Raw genomic sequence first — 22989 nt, 5'->3', positions numbered from 1 at the left:
TCTGAGTTAGAAACTATCTTTTAAGTTCTCTGGTACAGTTTACATGAGAAGTGATGGCTTACACAAACTCTTTGACAGTCACTAACTGTTTAAAAATCCATTGTATGAATTCCTCTAAATAACTTTAAAAATGACAATCTTGAGATCATAATGTTAAACCATTTTTCTTTGTACACAGTACATAAAAACACTTTCAGTGATTCTGTATAAGTGCATAAATCTATTTTCATAAAAATTAAACATTTCATTTAAGCTTCATTACACTGACGGTCAACAGAGTATGCATGAAGCCTGGAGACTTTGATTTCAGAAAAGAATGTTTGCTTTCTAAGAATCATAATGTAATCTTAATCATAGATAGGAACACAGTTTGAATGAGGATTTAAGATGCACTCAAGTGTCAGAGATGAAGAAAAAAATCATAATGATGAAATGTTAAAAAAAACAAAAAACATGATAAATAATAAATAAGAAAGAAAAAATACATGTAATATACATATGTTTATAAAAATGCTGACACAAAAGGAGGTCATATCTTCTGAAACCAAAGTCGCTATAATAGCCAGGTTGAGGTTTTGACTCCACCGACCCACAGCAAACCAACACCAAAGTTCACCAGGGTGGTGGGTTGGAGTCAATAATTGCGGTGGTGTACTGTATGTGATCGTGTATCCTACAGGTCATGTGGGTGAAGACAGAGCTAGGGATTAAAGCTTAGACAATGCGTAGGACTCTAAGGGCGAGACCAGGTGAGATAAATAAAAGAACATTTCTGTACACAGCTATTTACACATATTAGGCTGACAGGCACACGGGATTACCCTATAAATAAATGCAATAATTCGTCTAGACAGTAAACCACCCATAAACCTGTGCAGCCAGAAATATCACACTGCATTCACAACAACACTCAGAGAAATTTCTTGGGACTCATTCGCAGTTGCACAAAATGCACCCTCCCTCCCCTTTCTTCTGAATATGTCAACTTAATTAAGAGCCTCTCAATAATGATGTGACAATCATTCAGAATGATTCAGACTTCTTCAGACTCTCATTTTGGTCTTTCGAGAGTTTTTATTTACATGCGACTGGGGACCTACGGAGATACATGCTTTACTTCATGTTATTGTTGAGGTTCTAAAACTCAAAACAATAAACATGGACTAAAATTGCAAGTTCCTAATTAAGACAATATTATGCACATTGTCATTTTGATGTCATGATTGATTTTGAACAACACTACTGTGGACATCTTTGCATAGCCACAATAATTATCCTACTAAACTTGTCAACCTAACTACTCACTGGGGTAACCGTCATGGAGCCCATTGGGGTTAAACATGAAAAGGACTTTTTTGCTACTTTGGAATACATCCTCTCCTCTGACAGACCCTGGCATAAGGATATATTCTGTGTTACAAGTATAAAACACAGTTTGAGGAACCTGTGCTTTACAAATGGTCATTAAAATGATTTGCACCATCACACTGGTCATTTCTACGTATCAGAATATGCATCAGTGAATATGCATCAGTATGGTCTGACTACAAAATAATCATATAATCCGAGCTGTATCTTTTTTCTACACATCCTTGTGCTAATTCTTGCAGCATGACTCCCTGTCCAGATGTGCGTCAAACTGTGCTTACACACCACATCAAACATGTATCATTGGTCTCACTGTTTACTTGATTACCCATTATATTTCTCTCTTGAATGAAGACTGTGAAATACATTCCACTGAGATGACTGCATATGCACTAAAGTTTCTCTCAAATCCAGTTTGAGTATCACAGTTCTTCTGTTTGCTCACTTCTAAAAAATCATGACTGTTTCATGTTCTGACTGTAGTCTAACGTGATCACAAACACTTTTAATCATATAGTCAAGCACCTGAATTCTATCCGTATTGACACTATAGTCTCTTCATTATATACTACTCAAACAGTGCCAATATATCGTCTGTGTCGGGGGCAGCGGATAGTCCAGCACCGGCAGGCGTGTTCCCTGCTCCCTGACCTTGTGAGGATGCGCCAGAGGAGGGCGGAGTGTTGTAGTCTGGTTGTTCTAAGTACGATAACAATTCCAGTGGGTCCATAGGGTCTACTCCACTGTTGAAGACCTGTAAAAGAGAGATATGGAGTTAATATAAGGATTGCTTAATGGTAGCTGTTAATCCTGATCACTATCATTAAAAAAAAAAAAAAAAAAAAAATTGACTTGTATCTGTGTAACTCCTGATTTTCTAAAGTGAACTATGGATTAATACTGGCAAAGTTATTAGTAAAAAGGAGAAGAAAAAAAACTAATGTGAAGGAGAAAATGAGGCTGTACTATTGGAAACATGACTATAGTCATAACATTTCTAATAGCAATAATTAAAAATACTCCCATAATATATCAGAATTAAGAACAACACAAAACATTAATCTTTTTAAAATGCAGACCATAATGATAAAGATAACAGAAAACAGAATACTTACACTGACATCAATTCCATCCTGGCCTGACCCATCACCATCTAAGGGGTCAAAACTAAGTGTGGGAAGGTCAGTCATCTCATTACACGTGTTATGTGTCTCTGTGGTAGTACTGTTGCTGGTGCTATTGGTGTTGGTATTGTTGGTACTGCTGCTATTACATGTGTTGCTGCAGGTACCTGAAGAATAAAAGAGTTTTGTTGAAATTGTGATAACAACAAAAAGTTCTTAATGAATGTTAAAATGCATAAACTTTTGAATAGGTTTGGTTTTAATATGCAAAACCCAACTATTTGTAAATGTTACGATAATTCATTTTAAGATGAACTATATGCATATACATCTTGAGTAAACAATCAAGCTGTTTTCCTTCAGAACTAACTCTAGTAGTTATACTCTGCCTGGTGCACATTCAGCATTATTCTTTAAATCTAAAATAACATTGTACTTCATAGTTATACTGTTTTAGAAAGGCTGACTCCTTGTAAAGACTACCCTTTTAGGAAGATCTTCCCATAAGGGTGCTGGTAAAAATGCTGGACCTTTGTTAATATAATGATCCCTTATTTATTCATCCTTGTTACAGAAATAATACCGAGAGGAATTTTTGCAATCATTATCATTATTAAACACTTCAATAAAGTACAAAAGCAGTATACTGGAAAAAAAAGAAACAGTACATACATACTATTTTTTCATAATAAAAAGCCGATATACTTACTTGCAGAGGGGACACTAGGAGGACCGCCGGCTCCTCCTGGAGTATGTGGCGTGTGAGGAGTGTGTGGCGTGTGCGGCGTATGAGGCATTCCCTGCCCACTGCTTACGTTTGGCTGTGAGGAGATCAGTTGATTAGATGGCTGCAAATATTATAGCTGGAAAATGTAGTCATTCTTTATATTGTGTCCAGATTTCAATCCAAAGCTTTCTTCAGCAAAATCTCTTAATGATAGTTACCTGTGTTGTTGATGATGCTGGAGTGGTAGGTGTTGTGGTTGTGGCAGTGGTGGTAGAACACAGTGGTTGTGAAGAGGATGAGGAAGATGTGGTGGTGGTGGTTGATGCTGCTGTTGGAGCAGCCATTGTGGAAGTGGAGGTAGTGGTGGAGGAGGTTGGTGGAGGTGGTCCCATCTGAGGAACCATTTGGTCCTTGACTGACTTTTCCATGGCTCCGAGAGGATCCATTTTATTGACAGACTCACTCAGCTGCGAGAGTGGGCCACCGCCACTCGTGAAGTCAGGTGAGCTGAGGTCAAACTGAGACGTGGATCTGGACATGCCAGGTCCACTGCTACCACTGCTTCCCATGCCCATCATGTTCATCATAGAACCATTGTTAATGCCTGGAAGGGAATTTAATTGCTTAGATATATGCTCCTGGTGGCATAAAGTGTCACCAAGACCAATACTTTTTTCACTTCAGGAATATCACTACAATAATAACAACAATAATATATTCAAAATACAAAGACTGCTGATGATTATGTACACTTACTGTTCATGTCAGGAGGTACATATGGACTCATGGACTGCCCCATATCAATGTTACTCATGGTAGGCAGAGTCATACTTCCTGGAGACATGGCTTTGTTCCACCGTTTCATACATGTGTCTGAATCCTCATCTTTAACTCCTGGAGTACCAGGCATTCCTGAACCATGCATGGCTCTCCATGATGCTGATGAATCCATAGTAACCTCATCAACAGGAGAATTGGCATTTTGCTGGGTAGTGATGATACCCCATATATACTGGTCAACTTCCAGTCCCTCCAAATATGCAGTTTTGCTGGAAAAAAACAAAAATATTTATGTTAACCGTTTACACTCTACTACATCTCTTAACACTCATAACACAGGATAATATATCTACTCTAGAAATAGGAGCAAAACTTACTTGCAGACTGGGCATCGCCATGCTCCTCTTTCACAGTTCATCTGAAGGTATGACTCAAGATCGAAACATTGTATATGTTTGCAGTCATGGCCTCTTGCTGGTAGTGTTATCCTCTTGAATGTAATGGGACACTTTAGGGAGATTTTGATCGCAGTTTGTTCTACTCCATCACCTTCAGAATTATTTAATGTACCACTTGTGGCAGCCACAGAGTTAAAGTTTCTCTTGATTTTTGTAACACAGTGTTCAGCAGGTAACATCCTCTTCCGTAAAAGGCCTTGTAGGACTGACCTGACACTTGGTCTGTGCACCAACTGTAGCACAAATAGATGGGACTGGAAAGAAACAAGTAAAATTAGATGAGGAGAGGACTATGTACCAAAATGTCCCAGGACAATGTATACATTTTATCCCATAAAGGTGATTTTCTATACAAAATCTATTCTTTGGAATCATAACAGTTTTCACAAAAACAAATAAAACTTTTACTACATTTCTCTATTTAACTCAGAAACTTACACAACAGCATGCAGTCACAGTAATTTGAATAGTGTTTCTTCCAGGCTGGCAGACTCCCTTGATGTATAGAGGTTTGTGTGAATTTTTCTGCTCCCCTCGATCAATGTTCAAAGGAGTTGCATTGACGGAAACCTGGACACTGGCTGGCCAGTTTGTGTTCATTTGCCGATCCTCATGGTGGAAACACTTAAGCTGGAGTTCCAGGTCTGATCTATGAATATATAATTTGATATGAGTAATCTAAATTCATATGTATTAAAGTAAAGAATAAGAAAATATTTATTTGATAAGACAAGTTAATCTAAATATTTTAAAAAAACATTCATATCCTGAGACACATTGTTTTACATACCTGAACATTAAGGTTTGATAAACGGTGGGTTTGAGGTGGAAGACATGATTGGAAACAGCTAAATTGTGCTCCAATCTGAATGGCTGTAAGACTATCCCATCACGAACAGGGAAGGTCAGCCGTAGTTCATCATCTTCTGTTGAATAGAATGAGTCTATTGAGCTAAATGAAGGAGAAGGTAATTATAACTTGTGGCAACATTTGAAATCACAAATTAGTATATTCTATTTTACAATATAATTGCTGTAAGCCTATTTCTAGAAGCAGTGATGCCTAGTAAATACACCACTTCATGCAATATACCAGCAGTTGCATGCTAAAAACCTATACTGTAAAATCAGTTACAAATCTTGAAAATGGCTAGAAAGTTCTGTGCTCTTTATACAAACAAAATTTTACAGTATAGGGTAAATATCATGTCATTTTACTTCTTACACCTTTAATTAAACCTAAGAAAAGAACCAGAATAGTATTTACCGTCAGACTTACTCTGGCCCATTAATGGTTTCAGTTCAGATAAGTCAGGTTTGACATCTTGTTGGTTGGCATATGGTGGGCTCATGTAAGGGGTAAGAGGCGGTGTGGGGTTGCCCGGTATAGGGGAGTGTTGGTAGTTTCCGCCAACATTGCCCACGTTTCCAGGGGCAGCGGCCATGTTCCTGTAATTTGGGGAAATCTTATTAGTAATTTGAAGATTTTGTCTTTATGATCATTACTGTGTTTTGCTGTATGAGTTGTTTGGTTATGCATATTAATGTGATTAAAATATGTAATTTCAGTTATAATTGCTATAATCTAGTAGTTCCAAATATTAAAAGGAAGCAGAAATTAAGATATTAAAAAAAAACATATAAAAGACTTTTATATTACCTTGACATATTGTTCATGTTGGAGTTCATGTTGTTCATAGCAGAACTCATATTGTTCATCCCAGAACTCATGTTGCTGCCAGCACTGTTGCTCATTTGACTGGTCATGGTCATTGAACTAGTTATTGCACTGTTCATACCAGTGCTCATGCCACTGTTCATATTGCTCATTCCTGCACTGTTCATGTTGTTCATCCCTGCACTGTTCATACTGTTCATACTGTTCATTCCTGAGTTCATGGCGGAGTTCATAGCACTAGTCCCACCTGGCGCCATGCCTGTTGAGCTCATCCCTGTCATCTGTGGCCCCATACTGTTCATGCCATTGCCCATGTTGGTGTTCATGTTGTTCATCCCATTCATGTTCATGCTATTCATGTTCATGCCATTCATGGGACCCATTGGCCCCATCTCGTTGTACTGGTTGTTGAAGTTGTTGTACTGCTGTTGGTTATAAAACTGGCCCTGATTAAAAGGAGGCCCACCTGGCCCACACGGGACGCCAGGTCGCATGTTCGGCCGCATGCCCTGGCCCGGGGGGAACTGGGAAGGCAAGGGTTGTTGTACCGGGTATCCATTTCCTCCTCGGATACCTGCCATGTTCATAGTCTGTGGGGGGGACAGAGAGCTATTAGTTACCTGAGAAAGACTGAAAGATCCTGAGGGAGAAGTAATACATATGGAGAGGGAGAGAGGGGGAAGGTAGAGAGAGGGGAAGGGGGAGGGAGGGAGGGAGGGAGGGAGGGAGGGAGGGAGGGAGGGAGGGAGGGAGGGAGGGAGGGAGGGAGGGAGGGAGGGAGGGGAGGGAGGGAGGGAGGGGGAGAGAGAGAGAGAGAGAGAGAGAGAGAGAGAGAGAGAGAGAGAGAGAGAGAGAGAGAGAGAGAGAGAGAGAGAGAGAGAGAATAATATATATATATGAGAAAATAAATGGTACATTCTGTGTTGGCAATACAATAACAGGCTTGAATGTACATAGAACAAAGTAAGGGATATGTCAAAATACCAAATAATATACAATGAAAAGCCAATGCAGTTCTTCTCTTGTTACTGTAAATGTCCTTGAAATGTAAGGATTGTATCTCCACCTTTGTTAATTGCAAAATTCCAGACACCCATAACTTGTGTCTGTATGAAAGAACAATAGAGCAATTAACCTTAATATAAATCTGACAAAACCTTGGGTGAAAAAGTAATGATCTGATTGTCTTGCTCTCAACCTGTTTTCCTTGGATGTGTCACCCACTACTTTTTTGTGTACATGTGAAATGCACTGGGAAGACAGGAAAAAATGTCTACATAATTAATTGATAAATTTGCATGGGTATGAAACAATGAGAGAGAGGGAGGGGGGGGGGGGGTAGGAAGAGAGAGGGATAGAGAGAGAAAGGGGAGAGAGTGGAGAAAGGGAAAGAGGGAAAGAGAGAGGTGGAGGAGTGACAGGGAAGAAAGGCAGGATGTATGCTATGTTAGTACTGCCTTTTACACATATTTTGCACATTACGTTCCTTTAATGTTTTGCCATTATTCATTAATGTAATGTGGTTCAGCAGTTTAAAATAATATTTTTATTATATTGAAAGTGGTTACCCATGGTGGGTAACTCATGGTAATAACAGGAACAAGAAAAGGAAGATGAGGAACAATGCTAGGAGTAAAAAAGAGAATAATAGTAGTGATAGCAAAAGAAGCAAAGGAAAGTTCAAACTCAAGTTCTAATGTTGTCAAAATCACAAGCCAGGACCAACCAACAGAAGCAGCTTACCTGTGGGTTCATTTGTGCCATTTGTCCCATGGAGGGTTGGCTGAACTGGCCCTGAGCTGCCCTTTTCTGTGCCATGTACATTGCAGGGTTGGGGTAAGGCCCTGTCCTGCCCCCTCCTGGGCCACTGCCAGGACCCATACCACGTTGGTACATTATGCCCATGTTTGGCTGTTGAGAGACAAGCGGGTGCTGTAAGAAATAGGTTCTTTGGTAATTCGTATACCTGTATTTATCTATATATCTTCATACACACACACACACACACACACACACACACACACACACACACACACACACACACACACACACTCACACACACACGTATGTATATGTGGTCTCGGGGACTGATTTCAAAGCAAAACCTTGAAGTCAGTCTTCTGATTAGACCTGAACAACTTGCATTCCTTCATGTCCTCATCCTGACCTTTTATGGTATGGGCAACAATAAACACATTATTGTTCATATTTCTTGCCATCAATTTGAAAATTTACAAAGTCGTGAGATAAAAGCTCAGATGAAAATGCAAAGGAACATACAAGATTTTAAAACATTTACAAGAAATGTGTGTGTGTGTGTGTGTGTGTGTGTGTGTGTGTGTGTGTGTGTGTGTGTGTGTGTGTGTGTGTGTGTGTGTGTGTGTGTGTATGTGTGTGTGTGTGTGTGTGTGTGTGTGTGTGTGTGTGTGTGTGTGTGTGTGTGTGTGTGTGTGTGTGTGTGTGTATGTGTGTGTGTATGTGTGTGTGTATGTGTGTGTGTGTGTGTGTGTGTGTGTGTGTGTGTGTGTGTGTGTGTGTGTGTGTGTGTGTGTGTGTGTGTCTGTGTGTGTGTGTCTGTGTGTGTGTGTCTGTGTGTGTGTCTGTGTGTGTGTGTGTATGTGTGTGTGTATGTGTGTGTGTATGTGTGTGTGTATGTGTGTGTGTATGTGTGTGTGTGTGTCTGTGTGTGTGTCTGTGTGTGTGTGTGTGTGTGTGTGTGTGTGTGTGTGTGTGTGTGTGTGTGTGTGTGTGTGTGTGTGTGTGTGTGTGTGTGTGTATGTGTGTGTGTGTCTGTGTGTGTGTGTCTGTGTGTGTGTGTGTGTGTGTGTGTGTGTGTGTGTGTGTGTGTGTGTGTGTGTGTGTGTGTGTGTGTGTGTATGTGTATGTGTATGTGTGTGTGTGTGTGTGTGTGTGTGTGTGTGTGTGTGTGTGTGTGTGTGTGTGTGTGTGCATGTGCGTGTGCGTGTGCGTGTGCGTGTGCGTGTGTGTGTGTTGCTAGTGAATGTATTCATATGATATATTTCAGCACAAAGTGATGTTGATTTACTATTTTGTTAAAGACAATGTTTTTTATTTCATTTTTGTCTAGAGAAATGAATAAAAGAAAATGTAGACAAAAAAATAATAATCATCTTACCTGCATGCTCATGCATTTATTCATGCCAGGTCCCATGTTCTGCATGTTCTGCATGTTGTTCATGGGCACATTGTTCATCATGCCTCCACCCATGTTGTTGATCATGTTGTTCATCATATTGTTCATGCCATTCATGGGGTTGTTCATGTTCATATTGGGCGTGCTGGGTCTCTGCATCGCGAAGCCTGGACCCGGACCTGAGAACCCGGCATTCATTCCTCCCATCTGTAAGAGGACATAATATTGTGTTAAAAGGCAGCTCTATAACACTGAAAAATAAAAAACTTATCACCCATGTATTTAAATATTGCACAAATATACACATGCACCCATACAAACGTATGTAAAATACACGTTCAAATACATCCACACAAGTACAGACACTCACACACTGATATCCACATATTCATACACAGACACATTCTGCCAGAAGTGCACAGGTATATACATTTAGATTATCGACTAGCCGCGTATCAGCAAATAGAGCAAGAACAATGTAAGGGCAGGGAGCTCCGGAATCTATACCTCCGTCTACTCTTATGTTATATATTTGGTGCTTTATGCGATACACGGCGAATACGGAATATTAAGGAACTATGAATCAATATTTGTGGCGCACACGGTCTGTTACAAAGTTTCCCCTTTCTCGTTTCTATCGACATGGGAGGTATTGTAACAAGTCTACGGGTTCCGCACGTCATGTTTAATTTACTCGCTGCCACGAATGGGTAAGATATCTGAAACATTTATTATGTGGGGGTGGAGGGATTCGTTGAATTTTTAAAGCATGTCGCCCGCTAAGGTTACTTATTATTTAAAGGAGAATAGTGAGAAAAATGTAATTAAATGGAACTATCAGCACACACAAAGAAAATCCTCGAACAGATACATTTTTTTAAAATGAATTAATCTCGGACGAAAGGGAAGAGAAAGAGAAGGGAAGAGAGAGAGAGAGAGTCATCAGCGAGAGAATAAATAGGCTTACCCCCTTCTTTCCATCCTAGTTAAATCTGACTGTCTGTGATGAGGGCGGCCCAGAGTATCTTACGGAAGAAATTGGTTCAATAAGCGCGTCCTCTTATTTCATCCTCGCAAAGAAGACAGAGGGGCAGTTGCCAAGAAACAACGCGAGCCATTTTCCCCTTTAACACCTCGAGCAATAAGGCCAATAATCGAATGCTCTCAATACCAAGGTGTCTTCAAACTTTGCTCTTTCCAGAAACTAACATGCAACATTTGGGGAGGGGGGGAGGGGAGCAAAATTGGGAGTGTTCTCCCAGTCAAGGCATTTCCGCTCTTAATCGGCCCAGCCCGAAGAGCTAGTCTGTCTGCGTAGGCGGTCCAGGTTTACGTTCTGTGTTCCAGATTATACCTTATTCATGAGCGGTGCGTCTAACCTCCCAGGATTAGGGGTTGCTGCCAGGAGTGTTAGCTAATAAATTAAACACTTGGAGCTGTCCGGGAAACGCAGCCAAGACCTAATCAGCCTGAATGTGAACAGAACCTGAGGGAAAGCATGTGAAGGTGTCGAGAGTCTAGTCTTTTACCTGACAAAAAAAAAAAAAAAAAAAAAAAAAAAAAAAAAAAAAAAAAAAAAAAAAAATCTAACTCTACTGTGTGTGTGTGTGTGTGTGTGTGTGTGTGTGTGTGTGTGTGTGTGTGTGTGTGTGTGTGTGTGTGTGTGTGTGTATGTGTGTGTGTGTGTGCGCGTGTGTGTGTGTGTGAGTATGCGTGCATGCATGTGCGTATGCCCTTGTGCGTGTACGTTTATAGATAGAAAATTGGATATTACCTTCTAAAAATGATCTCAAATGAGAGAATACCACACAAACAAACAGATAATAATCCAAACTAAGCACTAAGTCTTCCTCCAAAGATGCTGGTAATCCTAAGGACGGGATCTTACTGCATTTTGCTGGTCTGTTCTAGCCGCGACGCCGCAAGGATATTGTTACTTTATTGAGTCGGGAATGGCGGAGGAGGAGGAGGAGGAGAGAAGGGAGGAGAGGAGAGGAGGAAGAAAGGAGGAGGGGAGGGGAGGAGAAGATAAGAAAAATGAGTAGAGAAAGAGAGAGAGAAAGAGAGAGAGAGAGAGATAGAGAGGGGAGGAGAGGAGAGGAGGAAGAAAGGAGGAGGGGAGGGGAGGAGAAGATAAGAAAAATGAGTAGAGAAAGAGAGAGAGAAAGAGAGAAAGAGAGAGAGAGAGAGAGAGAGAGAGAGAGAGAGAGAGAGAGAGAGAGAGAGAGAGAGAGAGAGAGAGAGAGAGAGAGAGAGAGAGAGAGAAAGAGAGAGAGAGAGAAAGAAAGAGAGAGAGAGAAAGAGAAATAAAGGAAAAAAGAAAAGAAAAGAAGAAACAGAAACACTGAAACAGAGAAGGGGATCAATTTTCTAAACATCCTCCGGTTAATATCCGCGCATCGAATATTCAGTCAACTGCGTGTCCAGACCTGCAGTCAATCAAGTGAGCATTCAGTCAGCGCGGGTCAGATATTCAGCAGTGTTCGCCAGCTGCCTCGCCGCTGCTTCCCGGGGCTTTCTACGGGCGCGAATGAAAGGCAAGTTTTAAAGAGCGAGAGAGAGAGCGAGAAAGAGAGAGAGAGAGAGAGAGAGAGAGAGAGAGAGAGAGAGAGAGAGAGAGAGAGAGAGAGAGAGAGAGAGAGAGAGAGAGAAAGAGAGAGAGAGAGAATAAAAAAAGGGAAGCCGGAGAGAGAGAATAATGCCGTATATGCAAGAATAAGAAACATATATTTTCCATCTGAAAGAAATAAGGAAAGGAAATCCCCCACTCAGCTGAGTTGAAATTCTTGCCGTCCTCTCCATCCCTTGCTAAAGTTTGGCAAGACCGGCACAAAACTTGCCTCAACGAACGGCGGGGATTACTTACATTTTGACGTTTTGCTCTCTCTATTCAACCCATTTTTTCCTTCATTTATTTTTTTTACTCTCAAAGTGGCGTTTAAGTATGGTTCCCTTGTTTTTGTTCGTCTGTGTAAATGTATTAAGTGGTAAATAATCGACTACCTTATTGCTGGTGTCTACCGGGACTGCCTTTTATAATGGCGTATTCGTGCCTTTATGAAAAAAGAACTTAACCATTATAGAAAGTGACACGGAATACAAAGGCTAACGCACGTAAACTTACAAACAAAGAGATACATATAAATATGAATCCACGCGTAAACAGAAGCCCCCGCATGTCACTCAAAGCAGCACTTGAGATACACGACAAAGGCCGGGAAATCGGACGCGACGTGCAGAGAGCGAGAAAGAATGACCCGACGTCCACCGGAATCGACGGAGCTACAGGCCGCCACATCCCCCTCTCTCCCCGAGCGAGGTCTTGGGTATCGCTTAATATTTGTCTGCCTGCGAGCCACTTCAAACCAACCTCGTCGAGATCTTGAGTATTATGGAACCAACTGTTAAGAGATGTAATTAATTATGCTCAAATTAGGATAGCACTAATTAAACGTAGACACAGACGGACCCGCGATTAAGTGTCAGGGTGCCGGAGGCTAGATAATGGCCGTCCTTTAACCTTTCCCGACAATAATCCAATATGGCTGGATATTACCTCCCTGTCTGCTCTTCGTCCCGCTTGGATAACAGCAATGCTGATATCAGTAATGGTGATAATGGTGACCTCGTCGGTGACAGCGATGGGATCGATAATGATGTTGGTGGTGAGGCTATTAATACACTAACAGCATCCTCCCGCGTCGATGCCGACATTCTTATACATATTAAAACACGCTTTGCTTAATAGCGGTGAGAGTTACTCGGAACGAACCGTGGGCAAAGAGAGAGAGGGTTAAGTTTACAAAATTATGAAATGCCAGGGATGCTACGGAGGTCCGTGTAGCGCGACAGATACGGGGTCGTCCTGTTTATGTAGATTATACCACCGGAAATCAATATACCCCCACAAGATAATCCCAAAGCCAATCTTCCCAACGAACTCTAATAAAAAAAAAGTCAGTACGAATAACAATAAGAAATAGAGCTTATCAACAAGAAGAAGGAAATGAGAAAAACATTGTCAGAAGACTTAGGAGTGCGGCCGAGAGTACAGCGGAGCAGGAAGCAGTTAATCTCTCTCACTGTATTGTCCTCCCTTCCGCGCAACTTAAAGCCTTGCTGAAGGACCTCCTACATGAGGCAAGACACAACTATATGACCTGCCATTCATAACGCTCTCAGACTAAAGCAGCGTGAGATTTGCAATGGATCTGCGAGCGTTGTGACGTCATGAACATAAGCTCTGGGAGACTGTTATGCATCAACAGGAGTAAATACCTTATTGACTCATTCCGTCGCAGGCAATATGGTGCCTGACATCAAAAGAAACCTATCTTAAGAAGGAAGCAATTAAAAAACCGCATCTTGACAAACCCTCTGGATCGGATCCAAGCGGCGGCGGGTCCAAGCTCCGTGTGTCATATTCATCCCCTTTCGTCCCTCGGGATGGAGGATAATCACGGGTGTCAGGGATACAGTGGAATTCCCTCCACTTATTCGTGCCAGCGTTCTTAAAAAAATACACGCTGTTAAATATTCACTTTTCTGCGTACTTCCTTCGAATATGCAGATAATGCTTGAGAGTGTGACTTTATTTTTTTGGTCACTATAAAATGCCCGTTTTGACAACGTGATGCCATACAATGGGGCGTTTTTATAACACTCGTATCTTGAAGTCAGGGTGCATCTTCTCCACGATCCAGGAAACGGGATAAAGACATCGCTGACAACACCTACTTAAAAAAACGGATGTCACAGCCTCACGTCACGCAGCGAACGGGTCTTGTTAAAAGGCCACGATAAATAAACACACCCAAACTGTCCATGTTTTTGTCTCGCTGTGTTTGTTGGATGCTGTCTCTGTTCAGTGAACTCCCTTTCCTCCGACAAACAGAGGAAACCGTCATAGACCTGTGAGATGATATCAATCTTCGTAAATCATAAGGACTATTTTTTTTATTACAACGAAATTAAAGCACCATAATCGCGTACTTGGCATACGTGGGACTAAGGAAGAGCTGGCATTCAGAAATTTTAAACAAACTGTCATATTCGAAACGTGGACACGCCGCCCGCCCACTCCCACCCACGTGCCATCTGCCTTATAATTCATCCACACAGAAGACAAATCTTGATGGCCCAGTTGCATGGCCACTAAAGCTGCGTGCCAGATACCAAGCTTGTGACAAATATTTTTTATTTATCTATTTATTTATTTATTGATCTATTTTACATGCAACATGGGGAAAACATGTAAACGAAAATGACTACAGTGATGCTGCCTTATTAATGAAGTGTAATATGATTCTGGAAGACCGGAGGGGAAGAAAGCACTGGAGAAAGAGTGTCGACGGATACACCCTTCTGATTTACACAAGTCTGCCCTCAAAGCAGCCCCGGTGAAAACGCACAGCCACACCCCATCCTTTTCCAGGAGAAGTGAGTCAGACAATAACTTTTTTCTTTAATCTCAAAACACAAAATAACATTGATTTCGTTGCCGTGGTTACGTTGCTGGATTGTTTTCTTTGGAAATGTTTACGATATTACTAATTGGAATGTGTTAATGAAAATGTAACAACAATAACGGAGTAGATATCCAGCTAATTCAAGAAAGTCTGGCCACCTACCCCTCCCCCCTTCCCCCCGTACAACTATTCCTGAGAGGGGAGACAGTGCACGGGAAGAGGGGAGAGGGCAGAGGGGAGAGGGGAGGGGAAGGGAGGCGGAGGCTGCCGCCGCGTTCGATCAAAATCCCCCTCTGCTCTTCTCTCTCTCTCTCTCTCTCTCTCTCTCTCTCTCTCTCTCTCTCTCTCTCTCTCTCTCTCTCTCTCTCTCTCTCTCTCTCTCTCTCTCTCTCTATTTCTTCCTCAAATGTGTGCGTGTTTATGTATGTATGCATGTATGTGTATGTGATTGTATATGTATGCATGCATGTGTATAAATAATCCATTATGTATATATGTATAAATATATGTATATTTAAGTATAAATATATGCATAATACATATACTGTGTACATTTATATACTGTAATAAAGTATATCACAACCCCCTCCCCCACACACACACACGCTCACACACACACACACACACACACACATACACACACATACACACACACACACACACACACACACACCCGCGTAGATATATATCAATATGTATGCATGTATGCATATGTATATATACACACACACGTCTCTCTCACCCTCTCCCCCCCCCCCTCTTTGTCTTTCGCCCCTCCTCCTCCTCCTCCTCCTCCTCCTCCTCCTCCTCCTCCTCCTCCTCCTCCTCCTCCTCCTCCTCCTCCTCCTCCTCCTCCTCCTCCTCCCCACCCCCTCCACCCCCCCTACCCCCTCTGATGTAGACTCGCGGGAAATCGTCCGGTTTTCCCTTGATTTAATATCGCCCTTGTATTTTGCGGAGGCTAAGTAAGAGAATTCTGGCGTTCTGGGGCGCGGATGCGTGTGTGCTCGTTCATCTATCGATCTCGTCCCGTGTATGTCGTTATGCCATTCTACTCTCGTGTGTACCCATCTGTCTGTCTGTCTGTCTGTCTGTTTGTCCATCAACATTGATTCAGACTTTTTTCGAGAGTGAGTGAGTGAGTGAGTGAATGAGTGAGAGAGTATATGCACGTATATACATATATGTATATGAATATACAAATGATTAAACACATGTGTGTGAGTGTTTCTGTTTGTATATGTATGTGCGTGTGTCTGTTAAGTAAACCGATAACCACGTAACAACAGAAACAACAGGATAGCCGTACAACTGCCTTCCATAAAAATACAACTAAAAATCTTAACAAATGAAGCCTGTCTGTCCGCGAACTTGTCGTGGAGGTCTGGAAGCACGGGGGCCATCGAACCGTATGTGTGCGTGCGTGTTTGCGTGTGTTTGTGTGCTTTTGATTATCGTAAATTTGTTTGCTTGGTTTTGGTGCGTTTGGTTTCTTTGTATTTGGTTGTTTGTGTGCGTGTCCGGATCCGTGAGCTTGTGTATAGGATAGTAATAATACGTATCTGTTGCTAATTTTGCAATGCTGTCGTGATAGCACTGAGGAGTGTACGTGGCACCCCACCTCTTTGGCACCAATTAAGAGCAAATATCACGCATGCAGCTCCCCATGGCCTCCGTAGAGATCTATCATAGCAGCACCTTAGCCCTCAGTACTATGGCAACTTTACAACGAAAATAAAAAAAAGTCAGATCTGAAATAACACTGTAATTACCGACATCGACTTTCCACAGGTTTATATAACGAATGTCTAGGAAACGCGTGGAGGAAAGTAATAAAGTAAAATGGCAGTGTTTGATCGTTGGCATCCTTATTGACCACTCATTTGCCCGCCCTTTATTAACCTCATCGGGATCACGCGTCTCGACCCGCGCGCTGGCTCCGACTTCGAACGTCTTCCCCTCACGATCAGTGAATGCGAACGACTGCCAATCTTTATTCGAAACCAATTCAAGTATTTCGACCTCAATCGTTATTACTTCACACCACAACGCCTCGCCATAAGAAAACCGTAACACCATTAACTCTTTACTAAATACACAGAATTATCGAGACGAACTACAAGCCGAAGTCAGAGTTAAGCGAAAGAGACTGTTGGTCGAGAGTATACAATAAGGTGACACAGTGCCAGAGAGGCAGGGAGGGGGGGGGGGGGGAGGCGGCAGGGAGAGGCAGGGAAGGAAGAGGGGAGGGGGGGGGGGGAGCGAGCGGATACGAGCTCGAGGCCAGCATAAAGGATGGGAGGGAAGGATAACTAAAGATGGACGGATGGATTGATAGATAGACAGAGAGGAGGAGAGAGGGAGAAAAGGAGAAAGGGAGAGCGGGAGAGGGATAGAAGGGAGGAAGGGAAGGAAGGAAGGGGTGAGAGAGGGGAGAGGGAGAGGGAGAGGGAGAGGGAGAGGGAGAGAGAGAGGAGAGAGAGAGAGAGAGAGGAAAGAGAGAGAGAAGAAAGAGAGAGAGAAGAAAGAGAGAGAGACAAAGAGAGAGAGAGAAAGAGAGAGAAAGAGAGAGAAAGAGAGAGAAGAGAAGAGAGAGAGAGAGAGAGAGAGAGAGAGAGAGAGAGAGAGAGAGAGAGAGAGAGAGAGAGAGAGAGAGAGAGAGAGAGAAAAGAGAGAGAAATAGATATATATATATATATATAGAGAGAGAGAGAAGAGAAGTTAAGAGAGAGGAGAGGAGAAGAGGAGAGAATGGAGAGAAAGGGAAGACCGGAAACGAACATGCATTAGGGTGAACGATGTTGCAAGTGATGACGTCACATTTCACCGATAATGGCGCCGTTCAAAAGTTCGGCCACACCGCGCGGGGGTAAACAACTGCTAAACTCCCTTGAATTAAAACTAGTGAAGCGGACCCTTGTGTCTCCGGTAATTAAATGGATACCGATTCCTTGAGGCCCGTTGCCCATGGTAACTAAAACAATAATTGTCGTTGTGATTGTGACTGGTATTAATGGAATTAAAGAGGTTTCTGATAGGTAAAAATAAAGATATAAAGCTCAAGTAGTTATCACACGCACACTCACATGATACGCATCTATATTTATCTATCTGATCATCTATCTATCTATTGAATATCTATATATATCTTTCCGAATAGCTATCTATCTATTCGAATATCTATCTATCTCTCCGAATATCTACTTATCTATCCGAATATCTATCTACCTATACACACACCAATCCCCACGTGTTGCTTCCTAACCGAACCCCGACCCCCAAGCGTAGCAGCAAGTGAACCTCCGCCATTTCGCCCGAAGCCCCGAGCCCTCGCGTGCCTCCCGTCCGGCGCAATTGATTCAATGGAAATTTCAAAGGCTTTTCTCCCGCAAGTGAGAAACTAGCATCAGGGTGAAAAGGGTCTCTTGACTTGCAGGAAGTTTGGCGGTTGGAGAACCTTATGAGATCAGAACTCTCCGGGGGAAGTTATCTTCTTGCCTGATACTATAATTAATCTAATGTTATCTGTACAGAAAAGTTGAAGTCTGTGTGTGAGGAGGGTTGGGGGTTAGGGGGCAGCGTGGGTGTGGAAAGAGGGGGTTTGTGTGGAGGTTGTGGTGGGTGGGTGGGTGGGTGGGTGGGTGGGTGGGTGGGTGGGTGGTGGGTGTGTGTGTGTGTGTGTGTGTGTGTGTGTGTGTGTGTGTGTGTGTGTGTGTGTGTGTGAGTGAGTGAGTGAGTGAGTGAGTGAGTGAGTGAGTGAGTGAGTGAGTGAGTGAGTGAGTGAGTGTGTTGTGTGTGTGCGTGTTCGTGACAGTCCACAGACATAAATGTAACTCATACTTCCCGGGTTCGGAGCAACTGTTCTTACCGCCGAGAAATTATCGTGGTTCACAGGACTCCCATCCTCTTCGTCTTCTCACTTCCTCACCTTCCTCTTTTTTCCTTCCTGTCTCCAGCTCGTTCCCTCCCTCTCTTCCTCACCCTGCTCCCCCTACCCATCCTTCCCCCCTCCCTCCCCTGGACGCTCTCCACCCCCTTCCCTCCTCCCTCCGTCCAGGCCCCTCGCCGCACTGCCTTCCCGGCAAGTGGGTAAGTTTCCCCTTAACCGGTGCTCTCTCATCCCCCGAGTGGAACTTTCCCCCACAAACTACTTCTATTTCTCCGGATACCAAAGGGATTTTTTCCCCTTCCTTCCCTCTCCCTTCGCCGCCCGCGCTGAGAGGCAGAACTGGGCCTAAATGTGTCTATTTTACCTCCAGCGCGAGGCCCTTGTCTTGCCCGACCGCTACCTTTACATGCAAGTGAGAAGGATTTTCATATCATTTATTTTCATTTATTTGTTTGTTTATATACCTAAAACTTTGTGGGTGTTTCTGATTTGGTTTCAAGTTTCGAGTTTGCTCTCTTGCGTCCAAGGCTGTGAACCGGTATTTTTTTTGGAGAAAAATGACATGTGACATAAAAGCAAAAGAACGTAAAACAAGATTATACACAAGCATACAGACATACCTGCCCATACAAATACACACACACACACACACACACACACACACACACACACACACACACACACACACACACACACACACACACACACACACACGCACACACACACGGCACTGACCTGTCCGTTGTACTGGGCCTGCATGTCGGGGCGCTCCGGGCGAAGGGCGACGGCGGTGGCGGTGGCGGTGGCCGTCGCCGCCGCTACCATCGCCGCCGTGTTGAGGGCGGCGTTCGACGTGCCGTACTGTCCGGAGGCGTCTCCCGAGCCGCCCATCTGGCCGCCCATGGTCCCGGGGCCGCCCATGGCTCCAGGCCCACTCATGTTGTTCCCGCCGCTCATGGTGGGACCCGGACTGTTGTCGAAGCCACTGCCGAGCAGAAGGAGACACATGAACGCTCCGCAACGCCTCGGGCGGGGCAGTGCTTGCGCTTGTTGGCTTGTTTGTGGACGTGAGTGTGAGTGTGTGTGTGTGTGTGTGTGTGTGTGTGTGTGTGTGTGTGTGTGTGTGTGTGTGTGTGTGTGTGTGTGTGTGTGTGTGTGTGTGTGTGTGTTAGATGGTGGTATATGTTTCTGATCTACGTGTATATGTTCCTGTACGCAAGCACATGTGTCTGTGTACATGCAGCGTCCGTGTGACAGTCGCACACAGTCGTTCCTATATAAATAACTCCCATGGAAGTTTCTTATCTAACAAGACGTCCGCTGTGATCCTCAAACAGGCTTTGCTCGCCTTGGCGATGCCAATCTTGTGATACCGGCCCTCGATATACACTGATAAGTAAAAACAGAGGGGCAGGGGAGGAAGCAGTATAGGAGAAATAGAAAGAACGAGGAATGGAGTGGAAAATAAAGAGGGACAGATAAGGAGAGGGAGAGATGGGTGGGTGGGTGGATGGATGGCTGGATGGGGGGGAGAGAGAGAGAGAGAGAGAGAGAGAGAGAGAGAGAGAGAGAGAGAGAGAGAGAGAGAGAGAGAGAGAGAGAGAGAGAGAGAGAGAGAGAGAGAGAGAGAGAGAGAGAGAGAGAGAGAGAGAGAGAGAGAGAGAGAGAGGAAATATATAAAGTGAAGAGAAAAACAAGTACATTAAACTACCCGATACTTGAGGATCACTGGCGGACACTCGGTATCTAAAGCTCAATCAAGAACAACATGGTAAAAAACAACAAATAAATCACACACAAGTTATATCCAACAACAAATATATACACATCATATGATACAAAAAAAAAAAAAAAAATGAAATGCAATGAATACATATCCAAAGGCAATATCAATATATTCAAGTTAGTATATGCACCAGAACTAAAAAAAAAAGAAATCAACTAGGCGTCAACAAGAGGGAAACAGTCGCATACCCGGTTCCGTTGTTGCTATCAAACGGCTTTTGATCGCTTTGGCTAGAATCCCACCATCTTGAGGGCGAACAGCGGAGGGAAAACAGAACAAAAAACGAAAAAAAGAAACGTATGAATACAATGATTTGATGAAAATGGTTATATACATATATATTTTTTTTAAAGGAAGACATAAGAAAATGTGGTAAATTAAATTGGGAAATAAGTACGTGCCTCTTATACAAGGCACGAGGGGGGAAAGGTGGAGGGAGGGGGGAGGGGGATAATCACTTATTTGTCAGGTCAAATCGAATGATATTCGTTCTTTGACTACAAAATGAAAGCGTCAATCTATTAAATTGAGGTAACTCTTATTTCCCTTCCAAACAGACACTTGGCTCGCTAGAGTTGGCTTTGCGATCTCGCCAATGCTGGTAACATTTCTCGATTTTTTTTTCTTTTTCTTTTTCTGGCGATCTCTAAATATCATGAGTTGCCTATCCACAATTCCCTTCATCAAAGAGTACGTTTCAAGGGATTTAAACTTATAAGGAATATTATCAAGGGGTTGTCTGTGATGAAGGGCGTCGAAAAAGACCATTGTGGGTACAGTCGAAGCGGCGCCTTCACCACGACAAAGCCCTGCTCGGAAGGTACTGAGGGTAAACCTTACGGCGATCTCGACTAAAAGGACTTCGAAGATGTTTCCAGCAGGCGGGGAGACCGCTGGGGGGGGGGGGGGTGAGTGGAGAGAGCCCGGGACCCTCTTTGAAGGGGATTAAAGTTTCCTCAATTTAACTAGAACGGTTTCCCATTTTATAGCTACAGGTCGGTTTCTGTTTGATCTGACCTTATATAAAGATTTGGTTAGAGTACCATAATTATTTGGGGGAAATTGGGTTTTTAAATCAAAATGTATAGTAACACAATAATAATGAAGAGAGTACTGGAAAAAAATATTCTTTGAAGAAAAAAAACATGAAGGTCGATGATGATCTAAATTGAATATACAAGATGTTATCTTTCAAAACTTTGATGAAAATGTATATGCAAGTATGAAAATGACTAATTTGAAAATGTAATGTCAGAAGGACAATGATCTATTTACTTCTAATAATGAGAAATCTAATCATTTAAAAATGCTGTGACACAAACACACAATAATCAACTGGCATTCTCACACCTAAGACCGAAATGGCATGACCTTTATAATCAGAGAAAAAAATGAAAGTGACAAAAAGGTAAAGAAAAGTGCACCAAATTTATGTAATCATCGAAAGAAAGTTTCCCATTTTCTTTTCCTCTCGACAACCCCGCCAAAAGGAAAAAAAAAAAGAGAGAAAAAGTTAGTTAAAGAAAACGGACTTCTTAACTCACCCATTGGGCTTGGAGGGGTAGTTGACCATGTTGGAGAAGGGTTTATTATGAGGGTTGAAGGGTTGTGCGGGCATGTTGGGGTTGCAGGGCGCGTTGCTGCTGCAATTTGGTGTCGTGGGCGTAGGCGTACTCTGGGTTGTGCTCGAAGTGACTCCCCAGACTGTGGTGACTACAGACACTGCTCCTCCAGCGATACCACGGCCACCCACCCACTCGCTGGTGAGGGAGAGAGAGAGAGAAAAGCTGTTAGCGAGATTGGAAATTTGGCCGCCATATTATCTGACTCAGAAGTTCACTGCTAGGTGGATGGCGTGCGCTGAGGTGGATGAAGGGATGGGGAATAATGCTTGCGATATCTGATGAATATTTATAAATAAAAAAGTAATATTAGTAAAAATCTAATACTAAATTTATCATTTCATAACCAAATTACACCAAAAGAAAACACAGACAAACAAATAGACAAAGAGATAACCGTCTACCAGCGGATCTATTAGACCGTAAATCTGCAAGTGAGTGGCTAACGTAACTGTGCCCGTTTCATAACATTCAGCGCCACTTACACGTGAGGTTTAATCACGGAGACACAGCATCTTGACGGTGACTGAAAACCACATAAAAAAAACTCGAACTTTCTAAGGTTCTTGAGCCATCGCTGCTCCCCCCCCCCTCCCCCTCCGCCCACATTCGCCCCCTACACCCCCCCCCCCTCTCTCTTCGACCACCTTCCGCCAACGATTTTACACTGTTCATTTCCCCTTCCTCTTCTACCCCCGTTATCGCATTTTCTCCTTATTATCTTCTCTCCTTTTTTCAGTCTTTTTTTTCTTTCCACCTCTTGAAACATTCGCTCCGCACGTCCCCCTCCCCCTCCCCCTCCTCCACCCCCTTTCCCCCTCGGGTTAGCATCCTCCACCTGTCTGAATTATCCAGTCTTTCCTCCTAAACCCAGTCTCCTCTCCCCTCCTCCCCAACCCTTACCTCACCCTCCTCCCCCAACGCCTCCCCTCCCC

At 43.0% G+C, this 22989-nt stretch overlaps 1 protein-coding gene across 4 annotated transcripts in view; it reads right to left on the bottom strand.

The window, feature by feature from the left end:
* LOC125044588 (zinc finger MIZ domain-containing protein 1-like) overlaps window positions 1-22989 on the bottom strand; it is a 76964-nt gene continuing 53975 nt past the window's right edge. The window contains exons 2-16 of one of the 4 annotated variants that reach the window (XM_047641309.1): window positions 21977-22192; window positions 20621-20677; window positions 19382-19631; window positions 9272-9496; window positions 7879-8067; window positions 6118-6725; window positions 5725-5906; window positions 5248-5383; window positions 4896-5106; window positions 4377-4711; window positions 3976-4268; window positions 3438-3823; window positions 3202-3313; window positions 2484-2659; window positions 1-2122 (exon numbers count right to left, since the gene is read on the bottom strand). In XM_047641309.1, the coding sequence (XP_047497265.1) occupies window positions 1937-2122; window positions 2484-2659; window positions 3202-3313; window positions 3438-3823; window positions 3976-4268; window positions 4377-4711; window positions 4896-5106; window positions 5248-5383; window positions 5725-5906; window positions 6118-6725; window positions 7879-8067; window positions 9272-9496; window positions 19382-19631; window positions 20621-20677; window positions 21977-22192 (3562 nt within the window). In that variant the 3' untranslated portion in view covers window positions 1-1936. The remainder of the gene's footprint in view (window positions 2123-2483; window positions 2660-3201; window positions 3314-3437; window positions 3824-3975; window positions 4269-4376; window positions 4712-4895; window positions 5107-5247; window positions 5384-5724; window positions 5907-6117; window positions 6726-7878; window positions 8068-9271; window positions 9497-19381; window positions 19632-20620; window positions 20678-21976; window positions 22193-22989) is intronic. The other 3 variants (XM_047641310.1, XM_047641311.1, XM_047641312.1) reach the window with 3 other exon arrangements.

This window comes from Penaeus chinensis, chromosome 36 (assembly GCF_019202785.1).
Source record: "Penaeus chinensis breed Huanghai No. 1 chromosome 36, ASM1920278v2, whole genome shotgun sequence".
Taxonomy (NCBI): domain Eukaryota; kingdom Metazoa; phylum Arthropoda; class Malacostraca; order Decapoda; family Penaeidae; genus Penaeus; species Penaeus chinensis.
The sequence above is the reverse complement of the archived record's forward strand: the minus strand, read 5'-3'. Positions and strand labels throughout refer to the sequence as shown.